This window comes from Vulpes vulpes, chromosome 10 (assembly GCF_048418805.1).
Source record: "Vulpes vulpes isolate BD-2025 chromosome 10, VulVul3, whole genome shotgun sequence".
Classification (NCBI taxonomy): Eukaryota; Metazoa; Chordata; class Mammalia; order Carnivora; family Canidae; genus Vulpes; species Vulpes vulpes.
The window spans coordinates 99,366,370-99,389,404 of record NC_132789.1 but is presented as its reverse complement, the minus strand read 5'-3'; the positions used below and the strand labels follow the sequence as shown (position 1 = coordinate 99,389,404).

Genomic DNA, 23,035 nt, shown 5'->3' with positions numbered 1-23,035 from the left:
CATAGTACGGCCTGAAAGTAGGATTATTACATTACAGAAAGGATAAATTGAAATAACGCCAAGACAGGTACGGTCCCAGCCTCCTGGAACACTGGTCTGTCTGTGCAAACGTCCTCTGGGTTCGTCTCCAGGTGATTTAGCACCGTTTAGACATCAGGACACATCCTGAACAAGCCAATATACAACGCAACCCCTTCCTGGAGCCCCTTTCACGTCTGTGGTCATTCATTGTCTTGGTGAGCTTTCAAGATATTTTTGTTACTGTTTTTGTCTTTCCTAAATTTGCTTTATTATTCATTCTTATTCATCTATCACTGTTGATCCAAATATCCCAGTACTGGAATATAGTTCAGATACAATAAACTTTGACGGCACGCCCCGATTCCCACGTCCCTAACAGGTCTATGGTTGTCATGTCCTGAAGAAAAGCATTTTTGCATGGGAAAATCATTCCTTGAAACTGCGTGCTGTCAATTATTTAATTAACAATTCATCGACCAAAAAGATGTCGGGGGAAAAACTTAGAACAGGAAACTTTTTTAAAGACTCTACAACCTACAAATCGTGTTTAACAGATTCCTCACTCTAAGTATTAGCTGATTATGAAACCAGATGGCTGTTTTTCTATGTCTTTTTCTGGAAGGATAAAAACATTTTCCGATTTTTTTTTTCTTTCATTCTAACAAATCGGTTTGTCAATTTACTTGAAGTGGGTTTCAGTTCAAAACGGTCACGGCAATTTCTGATTTGATTAAAAGTGATAATGGAGAGTTCCATGCTTGATAAAAAACACTTTAGTGTGATACCCACTGCACGGGAAATAAATACCAACAGTAAAATAACGCCCTGATACATTTTATAACAAGGAGAAGCTGAAAATAAGTAAAAGAAACATTCTAATGGTCCCAGATTAATTTCTAAAAAACTTACAGTAAACATCAGCTAACAAAAGGGACTCTTTGTCAGCATATATCCGTTACACCCGTCACAGGTTAATGGCAAACTGAACTGCTATTAGTATAATATTTACTGTACATCAAGTCAAGCGTCTGCAACTTTAAACATTGATATACCAGAGCCAATTCTTCTTATCCTGTCTATAAGCTGGTAGAGGGCCCCTCGTTTCTTTGAAATACCATGGTCTCCAAATCCACCTTAAGAATAAAATAAAATAAAGTTAAACCCATTGCATTTTAAAGTTCTTCTAAATAAGCCACACCAACAGGCTACACTGATTTCTCTTTGGACATCTCTCTTTGTGTGTGTGGTCTTAGAATGTTAGAGCCATGAAAATCCATAAATCTTAAAGAAGCGTGTAAACATTTTACAAACACAATTTTGGTAACAAGAAACAAGTGGGTGGGGTGATCCAGAGAGCAATCGGAGTGACTTTATTTGGACATCATGGCAACTGAGTCATCTATTGATAATTTGAAACATTTTTCTTCACTGTGACCTTGACATCACATAGTGTTATATAGGATGACAGCAAGTTGTTTTGCCCTGGTGATTGCATTCCAGCTATTTCTCCAATGTAAACTGAATATTTTCAGAAGCCAAATCAGCACATGGAAATAAAAACATTAGAAAAGTAAATGTATAGTGCAAGTCTTGATCCAAAGCTGCGATCGGTTTTGAGATATTTTTAAAAGCAATTATCATATTTTATAAAATGCTCAAATGAAATTTGAAAATGAGTTTTGATAATTTATAAAAACCAATTAACACGTAATTCCAAAAACGTCAAAACAACCCAAAAGGATGTTCAGTGGCAAAATGCATTCTGTTATGCTACGCAATTGGAAAAATTCATAAAAATAGATGTGAAGAATTTTATAGCTCGAAAAGCAGATGAAAAGGTCAGGATAAGGAAATATGTCCTTTTGCAGTTTTAACAACTGGGAAACGATGAGGAAAGGTAGATTTCCTATCATAAGTCAGAAACCAGAGCATTTGAGGAAAACCCGAGTACTCTGGTTCTCATTCCAGGCCTTTAACAGAATGCTCTCCCAATCGTATCTCCTGTTTTCCTTTCTTTCTGAATTTTCAGTAGACAAATAACAAAAAGGCATCACCGAGCAAACAACCAACATAACCACTGACGATATCTAAGCAAGTGCAGATGAATTCCTACCACCAGAGTATGGTTCCTGAGTCTTTTCAGGCTAAGATCATGAAAGGGCCAGAAACTGCACCTTGATCTATTTCTTTCCAATAATTTCCCCCTTTGAGATTGATACCAAAACCTATTTCCCTAGATTAAAGCTAATAAAAACCAAAACCAATCACAAAAACCATTACCATATAAGCCTCCTAGGGCAAAAAAAATCAATTAAGTCCTAATAAGGCAAATAAGTTAGGGGGCTTATTCACTGACTAATAACGTGCTTGATTATTTGCATTACACGGTCACAGTTTTGCTGTGCTACTTGAGAAAAATTTTTGAGATTCTTTCATTGAACATTTTAGAAAGATGAGGTAATATTTAAATGTATTCATTCTTCAGTAGTTATAAGAAACATTCTTAAAGAATGGCATTTATATGCTTGAAACGACAATTGTGTAACAATTACACTTCATACTAGATATGCCTGGAGCACATATGAATAGATTTAGAGGACGGTTAATCAGGAGAAAAAGGAAAGGTCTTAGGTAATATTAAGGTAACTAAAAAGATAACAGTAATTATAGAATTTTCAAAAAACAATGTTTCAAGACTACTAAAGGCAATAATGCCTTTAATATTTAGCAAATTTTAAAGATTTTCATAGAAATTAAAATTACAAAAAATTCTATGTAGGTAGTTCATTAATACAGAAAAAAAGGAAATTCATAAAATAAGTGGTTGTTTCTCACATATTCTCAAAAAAAACTGAAAACATACAAACTAAGTAAATACTTATGGGAAAGATTATACACTTTGAAATAAGAAATATAATCAATTTGATCTCCACACGTGTAGATCACAATAATATTAGTAGCTATACCTCATGGGGTTATTATGTGTATTCAAAGAGTTATTATCTGCAAAGCACTTAAACCAGGCATAGTACATGGTAAACATTACAAAATATCTGTTAAAGAAATTAATTAATGAAATTAAAACCATGAACAAAATCTAAATTTTCAAATAGGTTCATTTATGCTTAGGAAATCACAGTTGATCAGCAGGACATTAAAAGTGACCCAAAGAATACTAATAGCATTTCAACAGTATCTTTTCTCCAAAATGAACACAAATTCAATCAAATAATCAACCATACCTGTGGTATGTCCAAGTCCAAAAGGGTTCTGTGTAAGGTCAATTGTCCTATCAATTTGAAAGATACTTAAGTCTTCATCATCTAAGGCAATATCACCCCAAAACACAGCTAAAAAAGAAAAGTCCAATTAAAATGTAAAATATTTGAGGGCAAAGCCAATGCAAACAAAGCTAATTAGAAAAATATTGCTAAAAATATGGAAATTCAGCCCATATAGACAGTCCAGAAAGTAATTATAATTGAATGTAATATTAGACCTGTTACACTAGAATATGAACCACCTGGGAAAGGGTATGATCTATCTTTTCTTTCTTTGGTGTTTGAGGGAAGGGATTAAGTCATTTCTTTGAATGAAATGGGCACTGATTTATGGGGGAATTAGGAAGTGAATTCAGCAGCATGGCTAACTTGCAAGTAAGTGAAAATCTGATGAGTGTGCTTGAATTTACAGTGGATGCCGGTCTTCACTGCCAGGTAGAAGGAGACATAGTAGACTAAATATTGTCTGTTACAGCACCTTACTCATCACATTTTTATACAATTATATGCACTTTGTCTAAAGATGACATTCCTCTGAGCTTCTGTAAGATGCATAAACATCAAAATAATATTTAAGTCAACATTTATTTAGTCAAAGACTAGATGCTACACCTTCGATCTTTAATGATAAATAACACACTGTCCAAATTTCCAGGAGCTTCAAAATCATTGCCCCAAATCCTGAAAACCCTCTGACTCTATCTTTTATATCCAGTCTTTTGTGCTACTTAATAAAACAAAGCTCTGTAAACCACTGTGGGAAAAAAATGTGATAATCTCTTGAAAACCAGTATGTGGATTTCTCTTTTAAGGTCAAAAATACATATTAACATAACAAAAAAAATTGCTTTCCTTTTTATTTGAGTCCAAAAACTGGAGTGATCACTCCTAGTGCTGCAAGATGTCAAACTGTAGTAAATTAGGAAACATAGCAAATTTAAGAGAGAAAATACATTAATTGTGAGATAGTAAAACATTGACAAACGCCTTGGAAATTCTGGGATATTTGTTTCATGATACAAGTTCACAAATTTTCTTTTTCAAGATTTTCTTCCAATTTCTGCTTTGCAAAACCAAAAAGGAAAGGAAGAAAATACATTAAAATTGGGGGAAGTAAAGAAATCTATGCTTTTCAAATCACTGTCTTTTAGTAGATTTGAACCTTAACATTTATGAATTTTAGGTATAAAAACACTAGGTAATGAAATTAATTTATGAAATTTAGGTTTCAATCCCGAAAGTTATACAATACTTTAGGTTTTGGCCAAAAGTTTATTATATAAAATTAGGTTCGTTCCCTCATACAAGAAGACATGATATAAGAAAGGATTAGATTTATGTGTGAATCTAGAAAGGAAGAAGATAGAAATTAGCTCGAGGTAGGTTTTCGGTTCAACACGTGGAACTCCATTCATTAAAATCGGAATTCTCTCATCAAGCCCTCTCTTCCACCCTCTGTCAATGGAACCGTCGAAGCAGAGAGACGCTGCCTGTCTTTTACTATCCTAGAGACGAAGTAATGAGAGGTCTGTAGAACAGTTTACAGCACTGGGTAAGAGGTTGGCCTTGATGCCTGACATCGAAGCCAGATTTTATTTAGCTTCCTCCACATGGAGCAGAAACTACGGCTGTTCCAGACATCCCAAGAAATAGATGGCCTGCCTGAACAAAAAGCAAAAGACTGTAATTACATAAAAGGCTTGTCAAGTTTTATAAAAATAAATTCTGTACTTCTTTGTTCAACATTTTACACTTTCAGGTAAATCCAAGTTTGCTAGTTATTTAAGTCTTCCCATTATGTGCATTTACTATGCAAGGGGTCGAGGGTCCTGATGGCAGGGACTCTCAGCCTCCCTCCGCATTTCTCAGTGCTGGGGGCAAATAGAGACACGAAAAGAGGGTAACTCCAGCATTACTGGAGTGGGAACTAGAGAGGCTCTGGCCAGGATGCAGGCTGTGAGATCGTAGGTCTGGAAAAAGGCCTTAGAGTCTACGTTTTTAACAAGCTGCCATCACAAATAATTGTCATGGTCATCATCTTTATTAGCATTATTATTTTTTTTTTTTTTGCAAGAACCAACTTTCACTCCTCTCTGAACCAGCTGGCTATGCAAAAGCTTGAGGCCCTCGACCAAACAAAATGTAGCTTGTCAGTCCTCTATTTATATAATAAAAGTAGTACGAGTATGAGTAAAATAAAACCCAAATGTGTTTTAGATTTTTGTTTTCTTGTAACAACTTTTCACATGCAATAGGACTCATGTCTTGATGGATGGATTATATCAAAAACAGATCAGCAGTCCAAGGATATAACACTTCACAGAAGCAAAAACATTACTTCTGGGGAGAAGGAAAGGCACAAGGCCAGATGACTCTGAAAAGGAGACAAAACTGTCCTGAAATACAGAAACCCATATTTTATTTACTGTTATCTTTTTCTGAACTAAAAGCTTCAGAATATTGTGGCAGTTCTGAACACACCATGAATTGCTTCGGGAGAAGACCAAATATTTCTGTGAGGACAAGCCATCGTGAACGACAAAGCCAATTCACTGGTGTGCAGACTTGATCTACTGCAGGCCACGGACATCTTTAAATTTTGATACTATCAGCAGGAAAAAAAAAAAACAGCTTAAAATTACAACCTATCATACAGTTTAAAATGCACAATTTCTTTCTTCACGCTGCACACATTTAAGGGTTTCCTTCATTCATCTTCTAGTTAAATCTAAGTGTCCTCTTTCTGCATGCTGAAATACTTGTGCATTGGTACAGCAAGCTGGACCATTACACCCTGTAATACATGGATTTAGAATTTGCATTATAATCTAACACGTATTTGTTATTTAAGCTCCAAGATCGATCGTTGTAATTCCCAAATCCGCTTTGGAGTTTGTTGTTTTCTTTTCTTTACGGTATTTTCTATTTGTTTTGCATCAAAAAAAAACCCACAAAAATTAGAAACAGTTTTTAAAAGTATGCATTATTACTCATCAGCCCCATTTAATCCAGTGATTTGAGGTTGGGCATATCGGAACTGAAAGCAGTACAGGACACTGGTTATAGATGATAATACTAAGGAAATGCTCAAGTGCACTTAGAATATTTACTATCTGTTTGGAATTCTGCTTGGATTCCTATGGTCAAAATGGGGTTGGAGCTAAGCAACAGGCCAAAATAAAATGTCAAGAAGAACAATTTTTAAACTGCATGGAAAACCACAGGTATTGTTTTTCTTCTGAAGGCTATTTGCATTCATCGTACAATTCTTTTTTTTTTTTTTTAATCAAAGACCAAGAAAGACAAATAGCTTCTACCGTAGTAGGTAAACACATTTTACAACAGGATGTATGGTAAGAATAAGCAATCCAAGATCGTGATCCCCTACACCATAACTCTAAATGAGATTTCTCCCACCCCTTCAAGATTCCCCGACCATCTTGAGCCTTTCTGTTTGGAAGTTGGGATCCAAAGGAGTCTTCAAGCTCGTGATTCCCTAAAAGCTGTATGCAAAAAAAAAAAAAAAAAAAAAAAAAAAAATGCATGAGTTTACATATCCAGTCGCAACATGTTTTTGCAGGGGACAGGTCCACCACGGGTCGTCAGAAAGGATCACACAACGTCAAGAGCCACTACTTTTGCCAAAAGCAAAGCCTTTCGGGAACACGCGGGAGAAAATGCTTGCAAAGTTAAGTATCCTCCCCAAAATGAATACATTTACTTGAATTAATGCGAAAGCCTGTGACAGCTGGTCCCTACTTGACAGCCTATCATAATAGGTGAGTTGATGGGGTCTCCTCAGGCATTACCTACAGGAAGCCCTTCCAGGCCCCCCCCCCCCCCCTTGCAACTGATCTCGTGTCACACCTGCTTCTGCGTCCCGCCCGTGCTCCTGTCAGTAATGGACCAGCACGCGGGGGTTCATGCCAGGTCTTCAATAGTCTGATCTTCAGTCTAATTTTGAAAATACTGACCACAGGAAGCCCGTGTGGCCCGTCCTTAAACCGTCCCCCCCAGAGCGCCTGGCAAACAGTAGGCCCTCGATATGTCTCGATACACAAAAAAAATACGGATGAGGAAATACCCGGGATTGGGGTAGAGCTTGCGTAGGACAAGAATAAGGCCAGCCATGCCACCACCCCACGGGCTGGCCTTGAGACTCAAAACACGAGACAGTCCCCATTCTAAGGAATATTTCAAACCATTTCAAGCCAGAGTGGATTATGGTCGTGCACCCAACAAAAATTTGTAAAAGGGACAACCGCCTTTCTCATTTTCTGTGGTACATGTTGTTGAGTGTCCGTTTTCTCCAAACATCACACCGCTACGCCCAGGAAATACAGACCTGACGAACAGGTCAGTTATCTTGAGATTGATGAGATCTGAAGAGAGGGAGAGCTCAGCTTCCACAGTAGCCAGGAGCACTTGCTTGCTGCACTGTTCCCATATACAGTTTAAACTTTCTGCTTTTATTGATATTGGATTTAGGGAGGAAGAATGATGTCATGTGAAGGCCTGACAAGGCCGCTTTGGCTGCTCTACCCCACAATAAAGGCTTAGTAAAAATTTCCTCAGACAAGGACAACAATGAAGGCTCAAAAGTCAACTATTTTTACTTGATTGACAACCACGAAGCAAATTCCCAAGGAAAAGTAAGATTTGGCCAAAGTTCTAATCATACATTTTGGAGACATTGTTACAATACTTAAAAGGGAAAATAATCTTCTGGTGGCATTTCATACTCATACTCACAGAATAAGTTTTTGCCCCCAAATGACACACATGAAAGTTAATTTAAGCTCCAAGTCTGGGAAACAATTAACTCTAAAGTCTTGATATACATATTTTTATACAGACTCTCAGAATTAGTCTTCAAAAAAATTAGGATGAGAATCATTTTATGTAGTGTATATTTCCTTCTTAAATTTCTAATAATAAAAAAGAGAGTATTTGCAGTCCAATTAGTGTACCATGCAGGGACGCCTGGGTGACTCAATGGTTGAGCGTCTGCCTTTGGCTCCTGGGGTCCCGGGATCGAGTCCCGCAGCGGGCCCCCCGCAGAGACCCTGCCTCTCCCTCTGCCTGTGTCTCTGCCTCTCTCTCTCTCTCTGTGTCTCTCAGGAATAAATAAATAAATAAAATATTTAAAAATAAGCAAAGTAAATAAAAATAAATCTTTTTTCTGTTTTAATGCAGTTCTACATTACAGATATAGTTAAATGCTAAATTTTCAAATAAGCATCTTTCTTTTTAAGTCAGAAAACAAAATTTTTCTCATAACAAAAGATCCATTGAAATGCCATATCAATCTGCATTTATAGCCCACAATGCCCATGGATAGGATTTCTCAGAACATTTTTAAAATATCACCCATACCACAAATATTCATTCTGAACTCTTTGTCTCAAAAGAGAAAACACTGACAGAAAAGTGCTTCGATCAAATGATGTAAAAATCAATATTGAAACTTTCTTTGCATATGGCCTAATAATTTGTTACAAGCCTTAAGAAAGCAAATTATCACAGTTTCTAAGTTTTTTAAAAACTTCCATTCTTATACTGCTCAAATAATGAATACCAAGATCTGGTTTATTTATGTTTCCCACATCACAGATCTTGTCACGACAGCATAAACACTTGTTTTTTCTTCTCTCAGGCCCGTAATTGTTTATACTTGTGGCCACTTGTGCAGGAGTCAACCCTGATACTTCTTTCTTAATTAAGTTTGTTTATTTTCTAAATATTGACACTAGCTCTTGGGGTAAATATTGATGTCTTCCTGGAAGTAAGTCTGCTCATGCCAATCTGCTTTTTTCTATATTCTAGTTGTGTTTTATCCACTGGCTGGTCATCTCTTCACACAAACAGGATCTTGTTTCCCACTCCCCCCCCCCCCCATTTTTATTGAGTCTACTGCTAGGAAGGGTTAAGAGAGAAAACGTTGCATTCCAACCTTTCTGGTTCTTTGTAAAAGATTTCCTCTTGAGTACCAGTCCAAGGCTGAGTTTTTTCTTTGGTTAATATCCCCACTGCAAACCCATAAAATAACATGTGCCCAGTGGAATAAACTTTACAAAATGTAAAAACTCCTTGACATCCCAAGAACTCGAGTCCACATACTGATTTCTATTTCTTCCTTCCGTGGCCCCAGTGACTTTAAATAATTGGAAGGGTAATTAAAGGAAATTTTATGCACACTAAAAACAAGCAAAAATGGAAATATTCTGTCAACATTATTTTCAGCATTTTACACTCTTACTTTAAAAGATCTATAAAGTTACTAGAGATACTACTATAAAGCGTCAGTAACTTATGTTAAATGTGTGGTGCTTAATATCAATAAAGTACTTTATTCCATTCAGGGCTAGGATATTGATTCATATTACTAAACCTGCTGATAGAATTCACTGTTTTAAAAACTTACCATCCTCTATTGCCCATCATATAATACCTACCTTTTACTCTAAGTAGTAGTTTATTAGGACCGACTTTGGCTTATTTGTGAGGGTTACAAGATTCCGAGCCAGAAACCACACCTGTCTAAAAATTTCAGTTTGAGGTCATGCTGGCGACTCATCTTAACCACGTGAAGGTCTCACAAGGGGAATCAAGGAATAGATGGTTCCTTTCTTTTCAGATTTGCAGAAATAAGGATGTTACCTGCACTGACATATGGAGATAATACACTTTATTGAAAAATGGAAGCATTTACTAAATGAAATGGAGTTAATCATGACTTGCATATGGGAAAGGATAAATAAGACTCTGCTTACCTAGTTGCAATATTAATATTACTGAGTAATCTGCCTATAATGTTTCAAGCCTTGTTCGAGATAATAAAGTAAAGGAAAATGGATGTTGAAATACAAACAGAAATCCATGCATATCTAGCAAATAAAATCTTTATAAATGCCAGGAAACCACTGTCCCTAATTATGTCATTTTAAGATTTAAATATTTAGAACTAGCACAAATTTAACTAATAGATAGAACTAGGATCTTGCCATTAAATCCCCAATCTTTCTGGAGTATTATTGATTATATAATTTTAAAAAGAGAGTAAGTCGTAAGTTTAAAAAAAACTGCTAAATGCATACCATGAACAAAAATTGTATCTTCAATATTGAGCAAAATAATCCAGTGGCATAAAAAAAGAAACCTATATATTAATTCACTTTTAAAGTTGTTGGAGGACTATAAAACAGTGAAACAGTGTCTAAAATAAGAAGAAAGGAATTTTAAAAAGGTCTTAAAGAAACTCTCCAAAAGGACTAATATGTTTAAAAACGAAAGTTTAAAATCCACTTTTTTTCTTGAATTTCATTAGTGGCCTGTTCCGAAGTAGCAGATGAATGACTATTAGAGCCACAGTCTGGGAGGATAAAGAGAAAGTAATTTAAGTGTGCAGCCAATTGTAATGATGGACTGTCATTCAGAGGTACTCGGCACAGTCAGAGCTAAAGGTACAGAACTGGTGAGACTCATACTGTGCACAGTTGCTAGGGTGATGGGACTAGTTCTGACAGTTTTATCTATTTTTACTCTTCCTTGCAATAATTCAAAGTGACCCAGCCCATCCTTTCTCCAAATACCTGCAATGCCCCCTCTGTCATAAGTATGTCGTACATCTAGGTCTTCAATTCTGTTTCACTAATCTATCAGGCTTTAATACCGTATTGTATCGATAACACTCTTTACGGTGAGTCTTTTTATCGAGTAGGAGGACTCCCCTAAGTCTTCAAAATGTTCTCAGCTCTTCTCAGAAACAGGATTTTCCATGTGAATCTCAAAAGCAGATAGTCAAGCTACAAGAAAAATCCTTTTGAAGTATAGATTAGAATTGCATTGATTCCATAAATTAATATAGAAAAAGTTTTCTCTTTTTTAAAAGATTTTATTTACTTATTTGACAGAGAGAGAGAGTCAGAGAGCACAAGTCGAGGCCGGGGGGGTGATGGCAGAGGGAGAGGAAGAAGCAGGCTTCCTCCCAGGCAGGGAGCCCAATGTGGAGCTTGATCCCAGGACCCCGGGATCATGACTGGAGCCACCCAGGTGCCCCACAAAAGTTTTCACTTTAAAGATATTTAATTTTCACACTCATAACCCTATTACAACTTATTTTGGTTTTATTTACGTCTTCACATAAAGCTGTAACTTTTTCTTCATAAAGGTCTTAGACACACCTTGTTGAAATTATTTCTAGGTAAACTTTCATATTTTGTTGCTATAATAAATACTAACATCTTAAATATTTTCTAGGTGTTATTTGCATATAAGACAATAGTTTTTATATTTGTATCTCCTATTCATCAGATATGTTGGATATTTCCATTGGCTCCAATAGATTTATTGCATCTTGTAATCTAGATATTCCCTATCTGCATCGCCCCTATAAATATGGAGAGAGATACCACCACGAGAGTCTTTTCTATGGTAGTTAGAGGATGCTTTGATGAGCTGCCCAAATCCCACCTCTTATTTGAAGAACTGATTCTTTGATGAGCTGCCCAAATCCCACCTTTTATTTGAAGAATTGATTCCCAGATGCTGGAAAGGTTTTGACTGAGACTTCAGCTATTCAGCCTCTTGGCTGAAAAGCTGCAAAATTCATAGTCAAGCCCACTTCATATAGGTAGCCAGCATCCAGTGAGCTTTAAGAGTATAGTCACCTCAAATTAACTTGGGACTCTGATGGGTCATCACAGCATCAGCTCTCATCCTCTACAGCCTGATAGAAGATAAAATTAAAAATAAGGTCCAAAGTCCAAAGCCAAATCTTAAGAGTTATAGAACCTTAAAGAAGGGCTATCCTCCCAAGCTCAGCAGGTCAGCTACACCATAGTTAGGTCGTACTTCGGAAATAATGGTACTGACACATGGGATGAAGAATATGAGTTGAGTCACCTGAAAACTGTGATCCTCAAGATTCCTCTGAAACTTTTAAGCCTGAAGAAGTGGCCCACTCCATCTTATTAAGGACCAGTGTTCTTCCTTTATTTAAAGATGATGAAATAAATAAATAAATAAATAAATAAATAAATAAATAAATAAATACGATGCAGTGACCCTACCCTGAAAGCAACATGCACTACTCAAGATCTACCTTCACTTCCCTTTCTGGCTGCTAAACCAATAACTAGGGTTAAATCAAAATATAACCTGACCAGGATGAGCTGGGCCCAAGCCAGGCAAGGATTGTATCCAACTTGTACTTGGAGGAGCTCAGAAATCACTCAAGGATTCAATCTAAGGGATGGACATAAAATTACATAGGAGCATGCAAATGTGCTATTGGGATAAAGCAAGAAACCACCATAAGTAAGAGAAATGCCAGAACGGTCATGTCAGACGGATTGAAAGGCTCTGAGAAGTAACCATGCTTGAACGGACGTATAATACTCAGCCAGAAAACTCACCAGATGACTAGACTATGTAGAAAGGCCCTGAAGATTCACCATTTACCAAGGCTAATTAGGAACACACTGATGAAAGAAAAACTAGCATCACTAAGTGATAGTCTTCTAAAAGCCAAGACTGATGGCAGACGATGATGTTACAGAGCTGGGTTCACTGACAACAACAGAGAGGATGGAATCTCAGACAAACAAATGAAAAACAGAGATCATAGGACAACACTCCATTACCACCAGCCGGGTGGAGGCAATTATCGTAATGCATGGCAAGGCTGTAGTCTCATGCAGGAACCCTGGCCCTGAGAGGGTTATGATACAGGCCACAGAACATGGGATCCAAGGGGCAAAATAGATGGACTGCCAACAAAGGGTATTATTTCATCAAAAAAATATGGAAGCTGGATGATTAGAAGATTAAGACTGCTTACCCCCCCCCTAAAAAAATAGATAGATAGATGATAGATAGATAGATAGATAGATAGATAGATAGATAGATAGATCGATCTTGAGTTTCAAGATATAAGCCAGTTTTCAGACCTGGAACCCAGATATGGAAGAAGGAATTAGGGCTCCAACAGAAATAACTCTTTAATGCGATACAAAATATATGCTAATGATTCTCCAGTCCTTCCACAGAGGCCTATAGCTATTTCATTAGATAACCGTACACAGACATCTTGAGGACTGTTGGAAACAGAGCATGAAAGGGAGACATAGCCCTTAAAACTGAATAATAAGAAAACATGTAAAATTAACAAATTCTTAACAGCTGAGTGTGGGCCAGCATCACACACACACACGCACAGCCAAGAGAGAAACAGAAATGGCCCTATTACCATCACCCTCAGTGGTCCACATCCCCACAGCTCAGGACTCTGAGCATTGAGATATCCTGGTTCACAAAACAAAGGAAGGAGCTTTTCTGCCAAATGGCAAGACAACTGAACTTTAAACTATGACTACTACTTGAGTACTTTCAGCTTTTTGTGCCAAGTGTTCAAAAAGGGTACAAGGGTATCTTACAAGCAGGTAAGATAAGGTGTCACCATCCTGACTAGGTAACTGACCTTGATCATGAGGAATTGGGACTGCTGCTGTACACCTGGGAATGGAGGAAGATGTTTGGCAGAAGGTAATCCTCTTGGATTACACTTCTTAACCATAAGTGTCAAGACTTATGATACATTCTTGACCAATACATAACACTTTCTTGACCAATTCCGATTGTAAATGCAGCAGCCATGGCCTCAAAAGGGTATAGGAGCAGTGGCTTAGCACCCTTAGGATGTGGGTATGGGTGACACCAACAGAAAAATCCATCTGCACTAGCCAAGGACAACCTAATACTGACAACTCATAGGGTGAGACCTTGGAGAGGAAAAAAAGCACTCATGGAATTCAATTTCTGTCACATATGACAGTTACTGAATCACCAGTGAACCAATTCAATGTTCTATATTATATATTCTTCAAAACAGAGTAATTATACTCACTTAAATAATGTGTTAATCTCACTTCCAAGAAGCATACTCCAGAATAGTCCATTTGAATCAGAAAGAAACAAAAAAAACAAAACAAAACAAAAAAACAAACAAACAAACAAAAAAAAACAAAGGTAAATAGATATTCTTAGCTTCCACTCATATATGGTCAAAAGAATAATGTCTACTTTAAATGCTGATGTTCTCGTGCCTCCTATGAAGAAAAAAAGGCTTAGACCAAATGTCCTCCTACAGCCTTCACTTACCAGGAGAAAAGAAAGATTGAGAATGAAAAGTAGTATTCTCTAGTATACTTTAAATGTCTCTGAGAAGTCACCTGCTTAAGAACACCGTATGTAGTCACATCTCTGTTTCTGGAGAACCGACAGTAGTGGATTTCCATTGGACCATTTCCAAAACCATCGTGAATCTGTATATTTTTGTTCCTTCATTTGTACACTTAGAAATCACAGAAAGGAAGGATCCCTAAGGAAGCAGTGATATTTACCATATTTTTAGAATATTTCACTTCGAGCATAGAGCATCTCTAAGCACAAAAGTAGTGAATAAATATAAAAAATTATCTGATTAATCATAAACATTAATGGGTTTAAAAGCAGGCACTAATTTCTTTTATTTTATTTTTTATTCCAAAAAGGTGGTCTTCTTTGGCCTCAGAACACTCATTAAAACTTTAATGTTTACATCTTATGAAGTAATGAGACACTCAGAATCTTTCCGAGCTTGTGTATTTAAGTTAATGAATTCCCTTGGAGTTACACAGGATGAAAATTTGTGTGGGAACTGTAGATTCCTGTGAAATTATACATACAACATTACACAGAGTAAAACTCTAGCTAGGAATAACAACTTCTCATAAACTTTATATGATAAGAATGTGCCCTAGTGATAATAAAATATACAAAACAAGATTCTTCAAAGGATCAGTTAATGTTTTCAACATTTTAATATGAAAAAGTCCTCCTAGATTCACTGATTAATAATTCTGAACTTGTGCTCTATAGTTTATTTTCATGACATCAAGAATGCCACACATTCATGAAAGGAAGAGAAAAGCAGACACCAAGTAATTTCTGTTAGGTCATCTGCAAAACAATAACAACAAAAAAAAACCCACAACTTTATGACACTCTCTGCTATCATAACTTCTATCCATTTGAGGACATTTTCCATAATATTTTTCTCATAACGTGGCTTGGAGCTGGAATTGTTGAATCTGGAGGCTCTCTGAATACACGCAACATATACATGGCATTTTTTAAATGTGTGTAGATGCAAATTCTTACAATGTTACACACGCCAACTCTACCAAATAAAAGTTATGGACAGTCTTGATGCTTATAGGGTTAGGGTTCTGAACTCCTTCTAAATGCACGTCCACTGAAGCACAATAATAAAGGTAAGATGACATATGCGATGATAAGATAAACTGGTTAAGCATTTCCATATAATTAAGTACAAACACACTGGGAATGACTGATGATATTTGGCCAACCATCAAGGTACCGATTACAATTTTCAAACTGAACTCAAGCTTCCGGTACTGGAGTACAGTTGAGTGTTGGCAAGGCAATATTTCCAGGTTCAAAGAAGAAGGTCCCATGGTTATCAGAAATCTCTCATAAAATAATGGAAGTGGAACAGAAATTAACATATTACTTAAAACACCCAGACGTATAAACCTAAGGGAGAAAGCAACCTTCCAAGTATGTTTTGAATTTTGCTAAACAAAACATCTCAATGTGAAATTCAATTTTGCCAAGCTCAAAACACTCCCAGGTTCTCCAAGGCTTAACACGTACACATTTATATCCTTTCTCTGCACCACCCAGGCGGCAATGAAAACAGCTCTCCAAAACCACAATCAACATGCCTTTGACCCAAGTTCCCTATGCAGCTCATCATAACTATCGCTATGGTCACACAAAGGGAGAAGCTTGCTTTTAATTCAAGAGATGAACTATTATAACAATTCCGATCTCAAGGTTTGAAAAAAAATGACATGTTCGTAGCATACATTTCAATTTGAATCTTTTTTTCTTAAAAAAAAAAAATATTGGCAAGACAAAACCTATCATCTCCCCTTTTTTAAGCCATAAATGTTAAATTCATTTAGCTTTTCTCTGGGAAAGCTGATACCTTCAGATACATTTAATTAAACATGTATTTAATACATCTATTTAGCAAATAATGATCCTCTAACATAGAGCCCCAAAAAGTAAGAACTGAGCCTGAAAATGATAACCTCATTTCCAAAGAGCAGTGAAAAAGCAGTGTTTTTAGCTATTCATTAGCTTGGTCTATGCTCTGGTGCAGAAAACTAGCAAATTAGCAACCCAAGGTAAGGATTCAGAATTGGCGCTGGGGGCAGAAAAGGTGTATTAGCGATGCTCTGGCCTACAAGCCGCAGTTTGCTTCCTGTTAGAAATGCGTGAGTCCGGATCGGATGTTACATACTATGGCTCCTAATAACAATATTCTTTCAACATAACCTCAGAAACTTAGATACGTGCTTCTTGTTGAGAAGTTCCATGTTGTGGAAGAGAAGACACTAAGCACAAATACATTAAAATTCTTGCTCTGCAAACAGGATTCTGAGACCAAGGACAAAGCATCGTGGCTCACTTCTCGTCGGTGTCTAGAACTCAGACAAAGGATGCAAAAAGTGCGATGCACACACTTGATGCTCATCCTAATTCTGTGAGGCTGGCCCAGCCCTTTCACGGATAGGAACGCTGAAGCTCAGTGAGGTACGCAAACTGGTCTCAAGTGAATTTTAGCAGGGGATGAAATTCAAACCCAGGCCCTTTATGTCATATTAACTCATGAATACACCTTAAATAGAAACTAGAATGTTGTATTAACTCATGAGTAAACGTTAAACAGAAACCAGACTAATTGTCATCGGATAAAGGATGAATGAGCCCAATATAAATTCTATCCATTGCCTTTAAAATTGTGTTCCCTTCCAGTGATACCTTAGTATATAAGCTCCCTCTTCTCTACCCCATATTTATTTTTTTTTAAGATTTTATTTATTTATTCATGAGAGACACAGGGAGAGAGAAAGGGGCAGAGACACAGCAGAGGGGGAAGCAGGCTCCATGCAGGGAACCCGACGTGGGACTCGATCCCGGGGCTCCAGGATCACGCCCTGGGTCAAAGGCAGGCGCTAGACCGCTGGGCCACCGAGGGATGCCCCCTACCCCATATTTAATAGTGTGGGTCGTCCCATTCGGTTGACTCGGCCATCTGCACAGAGCCTCTCCATCTCCTCTACTGTTTCTGTCACAGGCCAGGCCAGGCTCTCATCACAAACGTGAACTGACGGTCAGTGGCCGTCTTCCTGGCCTCCGCAGGCCACTCCATCTGATCCATCGCTCTGGAACGCTTCTAGCGTTACCTTTCTACACGACATGGGCCTTCAGCAAATGGCTTCATATTCTTTGGTACCATGTCTCAAAGCGTGACCTTCGGACTAAACCCATTAGAATTAGCAAGGACCTAGAAAAAGTGTTGATACCTGGCCTCGAACTTCAATGCGTGGAAATATACTGTCTCCAGATTGGACCAGAAGTCTGCCCTTCAGCTCCAAGGATGATGCTTGTGGATAAGCCCTAAGCGTGGGGGCCCCCCACCTCTGTGTCTGGCTTCATCGTTCGCTCCACTTGTCAGCCTTCTCATCGTCCCAGGACCACAGGCTTCGTTCTGCTGTTTGCCTCCATTCAAGCTGTGACTCCCTCCCCCCCCACCCTCCTGCCTTCGAAGCTTAAATGCACATCCTTCCTGCTGCCGCTCGAATTACCGCAACGCTTCTTGGTATTCCAGGTAAGTGATCATTCACCTCAAATTTTTAGATGGCAACACAATTAAGCCTAACACACATGTGCCTCGCTCCATGGAAAGTGCATTGCTGACATTCTTGGTCGGTGACCCAAAGTGGACACTACGAACACGGGCTATCGGAGAGACTGCAGGAATACACATCTGTCCTCCTCCGGCTCTACGGGGCCACTTCCCCAGCTCTCTGCATACTCACTTCCAAAAGCTCAGCTCAGTCCTCTTCTAGTTCTTAGATTCAAAGCTAATAAGTAAACTTATTTAAGAGCTCTACCAAGAAGGCTTTGGTAAAAATCCCAAGAAATAAAGTGCCCACTTAACGTAGGGTTTTATGACACAGATTTGTGTCGCGTGTTGGAGTTCTTCATTTACTTTGATTCAAAGCTCTACTCGTTCAGGGTTGAAAAAGCCCTAAATCTGACTTCAGAGTAAATGGGGAATTTTTTTTTTTTCAGAGTAAACGGGTATCGATAAAATCTTTAGTAAAGGAGTTTTAAGGGATCCCTGGGTGGCGCAGCGGTTTGGCGCCTGCCTTTGGCCCAGGGCGCGATCCTGGAGACCTGGGATCGAGTCCCACGTCGGGCTCCTGGTGCATGGAGCCTGCTTCTCCCTCTGCCTGTGTCTCTGCCTCTCTCTGTCTCTCTCTCTCTCTGTGACTAACATAAATAAATAAATAATTTTTAAAAAAAAGGAGTTTTAACATGTAGGCTCTCTTAAAAGTAAACACAATTTCATCAAAACTTACCCGAATACTTCTACAAAGAAAGAGTATTAAGTCTTTTTGAGTCCAGGATACGTCTGTATTTAGATTTTGGTTACTCTGATTGGACACAGAACAAAGTCATGGACAGAGTAAAAACCTAATTTTAGGAACCTAAAAGTCTTGGACATAAGCCACCAGGTAATAACAATCAGCATAGTTTTCACACATTAAAAACGAAAAATAGAAGTGCCCCAAATTACGCAAGGGGTGATTGAGATGGATGGATCCATTTATATTTGACAGAACGTTTAGAGAGCCTTTGAAATACCCGCACCGCAACCCACGGAGGTAGGAATGACAACATATAAAGGGACGAAAGAGAGACTCGGCGAACAGTCGGGACTAATCAGCATTGGAGCCAGAACGAGGGCCTGACTCTGTGTGACAACTTATGAAGACTGAGCTCTTGGGTGCAAACACACACGACCCCCAAACACACACACACACACACGTAGACATTTTGCTGCCCTGTAGCCTACAAATCCAGTGTTGTTCTCACAACATTTTATTCGTAATTATTCTCATACCTAAAGCATTAGCACGTAACAGGCACTCAAGGCAGTACGTACGGTTCAGGCACTGGTAGACGATGACTTTCAAAGTAGGCCCGTATCCTCCTCAGATTTTAAAAAGCTGATTTAAAAAAAAAAACTGAACTTAAAGAAATTCATCCCGCAAATCGCCAGGCTCATACCCAGCCAGTCGGACTCCAGAGCCTGAACATTTAACTCCGACTACTCTTCTGATATCTTTCTTTTATAGCATTTCATTCATTTTATTTTATTATTTTATTTGTATTTATTTTTGCAGTTCATTCCTTTCAATGTATGATGCTACAATATGTCTCCCCGCCAGGCTGCAAAATTTTAATGAGACTTCGCCCTATTTAGTTTAAAGTCTCTAGGTCCTGGCACAGGGGCCGGCAGGAATTTCTCATTAGGTGTTAACGACCACAGAACACTAGCAAAGACATCTCTTAACGCGCGTTATTTCGGTAACTGGTGGCATTTTTGGTGTTGTTCCGCCGGCCTGGGATCTCTTACATTTCTCCCAACCGCACCTTCCCATTTCACCTGTTTTCATACTGAACGCACAGCTGCTGCGACTCTGTACGCCTCAGAGCCATCGCCCTGGAGCCCCATCCTCAGGTATAGACAGAGACTCTCACCTAGGAAGGTGTCACCCTTCCTCCTCACAGCTTATGATCCGTTATGGACAGAGGTCCTTCCAGCCCTCTGCTGATAGTACACCTTCCCCCCCTTCACCTGGATCACCCTTTCTTGTTTATTTTCTTCGATCCTCACTATAAAAATCCTAAAATCACAGAGTCAACGTGCAACCTTCCCTGAGCTGTAAGGAAAACGTCATTTCTCCGACTTACCCTCACAAACAAAGAAAATACAATATACGACACATATAACATAGTGATGACCATCATGAGAAGAAGGTAATCCCAATGTGCGCTCATTTAAGGGCCTTTGCATTTGAATCTTAAAAACCCAGCACGTCCCACTGCCTGCTTTCTTTTGCTCTCCCACCCGAACATGGTGCTTGGCTGGTCGTGCCTCGACCCTCCACCACGCTATTACTAAGCTGGCGGTCACGATTTGTGCCATTTGTCTTCTTATGAGTCCACCAGTATTTTCCAGATCTTTACAGAAATCTTCCTTTTGGGGAGCCCACTTGCTTCCTTTCATTTAGCCCTTTCGGTTCTCTCAAACGTCCAGGTGTTCTGAGTATTTCAACAAAACAGCTACAGTCAATCTTACCGAGATATTCTTAGAACTCTCTTCTCCCCACATCTCTTGGCACCCCCGTTGCTATCGGGTAACGTTGTGTGGTCCTTTGCAACATTCTTACACAAATCCAATTAGCGAATATTGGAAAGAAGCCAACAATTATTATTAGAGGAGTTCTAGGAATAAAGATCCCAAATAAGATATAACAAAAATAAGTCTCGAGTTTGAAAGTAAAAACCGTAAGATAGTATTCAAATTAAGAATTGTAAAAAAAAAAAAAAAAAAAAAAATTAAGAATTGTAGCCACCAGAGTAAAATTTGAAATACATAAATTAGGGGAGCACCTGTGTTTGAATAAAATCAAGGAAAGCAGAGACACGAGGAAATACTGTAAGTTTATTACAAGAGATTTTTGACACAGGAGCTCCTCTTAGGTCTAGAACCGCACAGTGATTCTCCAGCGAAATGTATTTTGATTGTAGAAGGCAAGTGCTCACGTTCCAAGTCAGAAACAACTATTTCCTCATGAAGTGAAAAAGAGATTGAAGGGAAATTATGACCTACCGTTAAATAAAGAGAAGTGCTTAAGCGGCGTCGCGTCCTTGACTAAACTGAGTGAAATTCACTCTGCATTTGTGCAAAAAAAAAAAAAAAAAAATATATATATATATATAGATGACATATATATAATATATATATATGACAAAGAGCAAATGAATGACCTATCTTGAAGGTGTTTTTTATGAGAATAAATACCATTGTAGTTAATATTGCTGCAAATGGAAAGCAACAACAACAAAACCAGCTGGGCGCTACAGCAGGAGGTGATATAAAAATAGATGCTCCGTGGAGAGAACACAGCCGTGGAGAGGCAGGTAGAAGCGGCTCCCAGGGCTGCAGCCCTGGCACACGTAACCAGACTCCAGATGGAGCAGCGAAGCTTGGGGGAGCCAAAGCATGCGAGAAGCACAAGCTGTCCATCTGGCAGCAAGTGCTTCACGGGCCCTGCAAACTGCAGGTTGGGTGGGAACCTGAGCAATGACAATAAATATCAAAGGACACATACTGTACACACCCCCTAGGACCGGCCTCCCCCACGGATCATCTGACCCTCTATTTCCCAAAGCCATGGTCTACTGTCAAAATGTTGAAGTCACACGTCCTTTCACCGTGACGCTCATAATCATGATGTCAAACCCAATACCTATATTAGGATGCCCTGACAAGACAACTGCTCTTCACATCTTATCCTGACCTGCATCATCGCTTTACGTTAGACGTGTTATGCCTGTTTGAAAGATCTGGGGGAAAAACTGAATCTACAAGCATTAGAATTAATTAAACATAAATGAGAAAGTTGCAAATTAAACAAATACGTCAGCAATGAAATCTGTATCATAGGTTTCCTTTTTCTTTTTTAAGTTCATTTTGGCTCTTTAGGGGGGGACACCGTGTCCACTATAACTTGGAAGACAAAAACAAGGTCATCTCTTCTTTAAATTACTGAATCTATTGACCGTTGGAAAATATTGATTTTTTTTTTCTCCCACTCATATGAGTTGTAGGGAATGAACAGAGGTATTTTGGCAGAGAGTCGATTCTATTGTGTCTTCCATCGACTATTAATACAGTAGAATCATGAAAACCATAACCTTAGAAATGTCCTTAGAAAGCATTCAACATCCTGGGGCAGTAAGCCTTCATTTCTTTATTTACTTGTATTTCAAATGCTTCAATCCAACCATTCTCATCAATTTTCCTAAGAAATCTATAAGATGCAAAAGCAATTGCTGAGCGAGGGGTCCCAGGTCACAAAGTGATGAACCATGTCTAAAATTCAGACTTTTAATCCCTTGCCCATGGTCTCCCTACCTTACTTCCTCACCATGCAAATCACTGTTAACAATATTGAAGACATTCACAACTTAGAACTTAGGCCCAAGCGAGTTTTCTTCAGAATTAGAGTATAGTTTAATCACTTAAATGATCTGAATGCGTTCTTGAGATCGTATAAAAATGTGAAGTCATGCCTAGCCATAAGATTTCATAGTTTTAAGAGGCCAGCAATACTGACAAAGTAACTATGAAATATGATAGAAATTCAGTATAACCTGGAATATTGTTCATATCTAAGAGAATCCTTTCACGTCTTCCTCGACATGGCCAAAATTGCAGAGTACGTTAGAGTAATTTAATGAGCGGGAAACTTGATCTTCAATCATACGAGAGGTATTTTACTCTAGGTCCCATTTGTAACTGCAAAAAACAAGCCTTTTTATTGCTACCTGTTCAGAGCTGCCTGGCCACAAATACACGAGAGGGTTGTTCAGGTTTAGAGCACAAGCGTGGAGATAGGCACCACACTAGGAAAGTGCGCGACGCGGTGGATGTGCGGGTCCCAGCCCTGAGCTCTTCTGTACCCACAGCACAGCCCTAAAGAGAAGGAAAATGCACAAGCAACGGAAAGTAGGTTGAC

General features: G+C 38.5%; 1 protein-coding gene across 2 annotated transcripts in view; it reads right to left on the bottom strand.

Moving 5' to 3' along the window:
- The window catches only part of TLL1 (tolloid like 1), a 195,915-nt gene that overhangs the window by 110,411 nt on the left and 62,469 nt on the right, over nucleotides 1-23,035 (bottom strand). For both annotated transcript variants that reach the window (XM_072725000.1, XM_072724999.1), the window contains exons 2-3: nucleotides 3,264-3,371; nucleotides 1,074-1,154 (exon numbers count right to left, since the gene is read on the bottom strand). Coding sequence is in view for 1 of the 2 variants with exons in the window: in XM_072724999.1 (XP_072581100.1) it covers nucleotides 1,074-1,154; nucleotides 3,264-3,371 (189 nt within the window). In the remaining variant the exon portion in view is untranslated. The remainder of the gene's footprint in view (nucleotides 1-1,073; nucleotides 1,155-3,263; nucleotides 3,372-23,035) is intronic.